At 43.9% G+C, this 3,027-nt stretch overlaps 2 protein-coding genes across 2 annotated transcripts in view; one reads left to right on the top strand and one right to left on the bottom strand.

The window, feature by feature from the left end:
* The window catches only part of LOC106806903 (histone deacetylase complex subunit SAP130-A-like), a 22,931-nt gene extending 22,094 nt beyond the window's left edge, over positions 1-837 (bottom strand). Inside the window, exon 1 of the mRNA XM_014809048.1 lies at positions 708-837. The gene's annotated coding sequence lies outside the window, so the exon portion shown is untranslated. The remainder of the gene's footprint in view (positions 1-707) is intronic.
* Positions 838-883: 46 nt separating this feature from the next.
* LOC106806902 (transcription initiation factor TFIID subunit 9B-like) overlaps positions 884-3,027 on the top strand; it is a gene marked incomplete at its 3' end in the record, with an annotated part of 18,931 nt that continues 16,787 nt past the window's right edge. The window contains exon 1 of the mRNA XM_014809047.1: positions 884-1,042. Within this exon, the coding sequence (XP_014664533.1) occupies positions 925-1,042 (118 nt within the window). The remainder of the gene's footprint in view (positions 1,043-3,027) is intronic.

The following is a 3,027-nucleotide window of genomic DNA, read 5'->3' as shown; positions in this document are numbered from 1 at the left end:
AGTCTCTGAAAACGCACCAGCAAACCGCCCTGAGTGATTCATTCAGGGGTTCCCTGAATTTCCTCCACAGAAAACCATAGCGATGCGTTGTAACCCTATCCTGGGTTTGGGTTACATTATTTATTGTATCGGTTCTAGGTTAGGGTTAGGGTTAAGATCAGGGTTAGGGTTAGGATTAGGGTTAGGGTTAGGATTAGGGTTAGGGTTAGGATTAGGGTTAGGGTTAAGATCAGGGTATTAGCCAAGCACATTGGTTATATTGGGACCCATGTTCTCTATCCTTGGGCCATGAGGTCGCACTTACACACGTGACACAGCAAGTTATTTATGATATTGATAATGTAATGATATTGATAGGGACAAACGTTACATGTAACATTGGCGCGCCGCCGTAGCGTCGCATATCATATCGCACTAGCCACTAGTTGGCACTACTACTACTAGTATTAATTAGATCGACATGCTTGTCCCGATTAGATAGTAGTATGCAACTTGCGTAAGGTTGGACGAGTTCCACCACATAGTTACGAACTTACGTAGTCGAACTTACGAGGCAGGTGAACAAAACTGGAATTGGAAATATGCCAAGTCAACGAGTTCAAGTGACATTGTCTAGTTGACGTAAAAACAGGCCCGTGAGTCTGTGCTTACCTATAATTTTCATTATACGTGCCGCTGAATAAAATAGTTATAATGTATGCACCTACCTAATTTTCTAAATTCCTATTTTCTGTCCTCTGTCTCATCAAATTCGAAACCTATTTTCCTAGTTTCTCAGACATGTTTTGACTGCCGACAGATCGGCTTCGCGGGACAAATGACTTTTTGGATATATTGTATGTGATTGGTTCACTACGATCACATGTATCGTACTACCAGAGGGCACCGCTAGTGTCCGGTTGTTTCCGGAAACGAAAGTATAAAATGGCGGCACCAAAAAGTACTCCAAAAGATGCTCAAGTGATGCAAGCAATTTTAAGAGACATGGCAGTTACTGATTATGAGCCAAGAGTTGTAAATCAAATGCTAGAATTCACATATCGTGAGTTCTTTATTAAAAGTTTGTTAGACAATAGTCTATGTAGCTTATTGACAGTACAAAAAGGGACAAAACGCAGTGGCTACGCGTCCGGAACCGGTCGCCTAGCCTCCAGGCTACGCATCCGGACATCCACTCACACAGTGACAGTGATCGCGCGACTTGCGTACACAGGCACTTGGGCCGTTTCAATAATAAAATGATGGTTAATAAATACAACTTGTCAGTACTACTACTAGACCTACCAGTACCAGTAATACTGAGTATTACTATTAGTATTACTATTAGTATTACTATTACTATTACTATTAGTATTAGTATTACATATAGACCGAATAATTCTGTCGGTCCCATATAACCTTTTTTATATTTTGGTGAGGGTTATATTGGGACAGAACGGGGTTCATTGAAATTTCGTGAGATCGCATGCAAAATGCATGCGCTGTGAGGGGGGAAACTAGGGGGCGTGTTTTTTTACCGTACCACTAATTAATGCGTAAAATCGCCACCACACCATAGCCGGTATTTTGGGTTCTTGTATATATATAAGATAGCCGAGTCGGTATACAGTTAGTGTTGGGTGTGGGACAGGTTGACTGTTTGTACTTGTGTATTGTCTGCAGTGCATGCGTGGCACGGTAAAAATACACGCGCCGGGTGTCCTGGTCGAATGGGAATTCTTGACGATTGATTCCCGCGCTGGCAAACTTTTATTGTGGTGGAATTTAATCGGGGCGGAGGTAATTTAAACGGGGCGCAACGATTGAAACAGGGGGGAGTTTTCCCAAACGGGGCGCGCGCGCCCCGTTTGCGCAACGTAGGGAGAACCCTGATGTCTTAACTATGATCCCTGTGAGTCTTGAGTTCAATGAAGGGCGATAAGCTTAATTAATTCAGAGTGGCTATATGCCCGGCAGCCGGCAAATATCTGGCGGCTGCCGGGCACGGTCTTCAATTTCCTAAATGCCTGGCAGTTTTTAATTTTCAGCGTTATCTACTTATCTCAAGTAAACAAGGGGTAGGGTTTAGATACAATAATGTAACCCAAACACAGGATAGGGTTACAACGTGAGTCTATCCTTTTGTGTGGAGGAACCCCTGAGTGGATCATTCAGGGCGGTTTGCTGGTGTGTTTTCAGAGACTATAACTTCTAAACTGAGTTTATTCTCAACACAAACCTTTCTCTGCTATCCTGGAACTTACTATGTATCACAATACTCTGTATTAAACTAATATAACGTGTTACAAAAATTCGAAGCGACAAGCGGCGATTCTTCCAGCGCCATTTCTGTTGACCTGTGACGTACGCATTCCCAGTGCGCATAGCGTTCGGCTAACTTCGACATGACGTCGCGACTAACAGCAGGCATCCAATGATACATTCGATCTTGGAGTCGAAGTTAGCCGAACGCTATGCGCATTGGGAATGCGTACGTCACAGGTCAACAGAAATGGCGCTGGAAGAATCGCCGCTCGTCGCTTCGAATTTTTGTAACACGTTATATTAGTTTAATACAGAGTATTGTGATACATAGTAAGTTCCAGGATAGCGGAGAAAGGTTCGTGTTGAGAATAAACCCAGTTTGGAAGTTATAGTCTCTGAAAACGCACCAGCAAATGGCTGCAAACCGCCCTGAGTGATTCACTCAGGGGTTCCTCCACACAAAAGGATAGGCTGGCGTTGTAACCCTATCCTGTGTTTGGGTTACATTATTGTATCTAGGTAGGGTTACTCGGTTAGGGTTACGGTTAGGGTTAGGAACTGCCGGGCATTTAGGAAATCGAAGACCGTGCCTGGCTGCCGGGCATATAGCCACAGTGTAATTAATTAGCAAGTATGTAAAATGTGTATTTTCCCAAAATTCGAAGTGACGAGCGGCGAATATACTGAGCGCCATTTCTGTTGACCTGTGACGTACTTCGGTTTGAAGAGCGGATTCACCGACCAATCGGAGGGCGCTGCGTTTGCCGATCACTATGCGCATTG

Source organism: Priapulus caudatus, unplaced genomic scaffold, assembly GCF_000485595.1.
Source record: "Priapulus caudatus unplaced genomic scaffold, Priapulus_caudatus-5.0.1 Scaffold185, whole genome shotgun sequence".
Taxonomy (NCBI): domain Eukaryota; kingdom Metazoa; phylum Priapulida; class Priapulimorpha; order Priapulimorphida; family Priapulidae; genus Priapulus; species Priapulus caudatus.
Note: the sequence above shows the minus strand (reverse complement) of the source record. Positions and strands in the feature narration are given on the sequence as shown.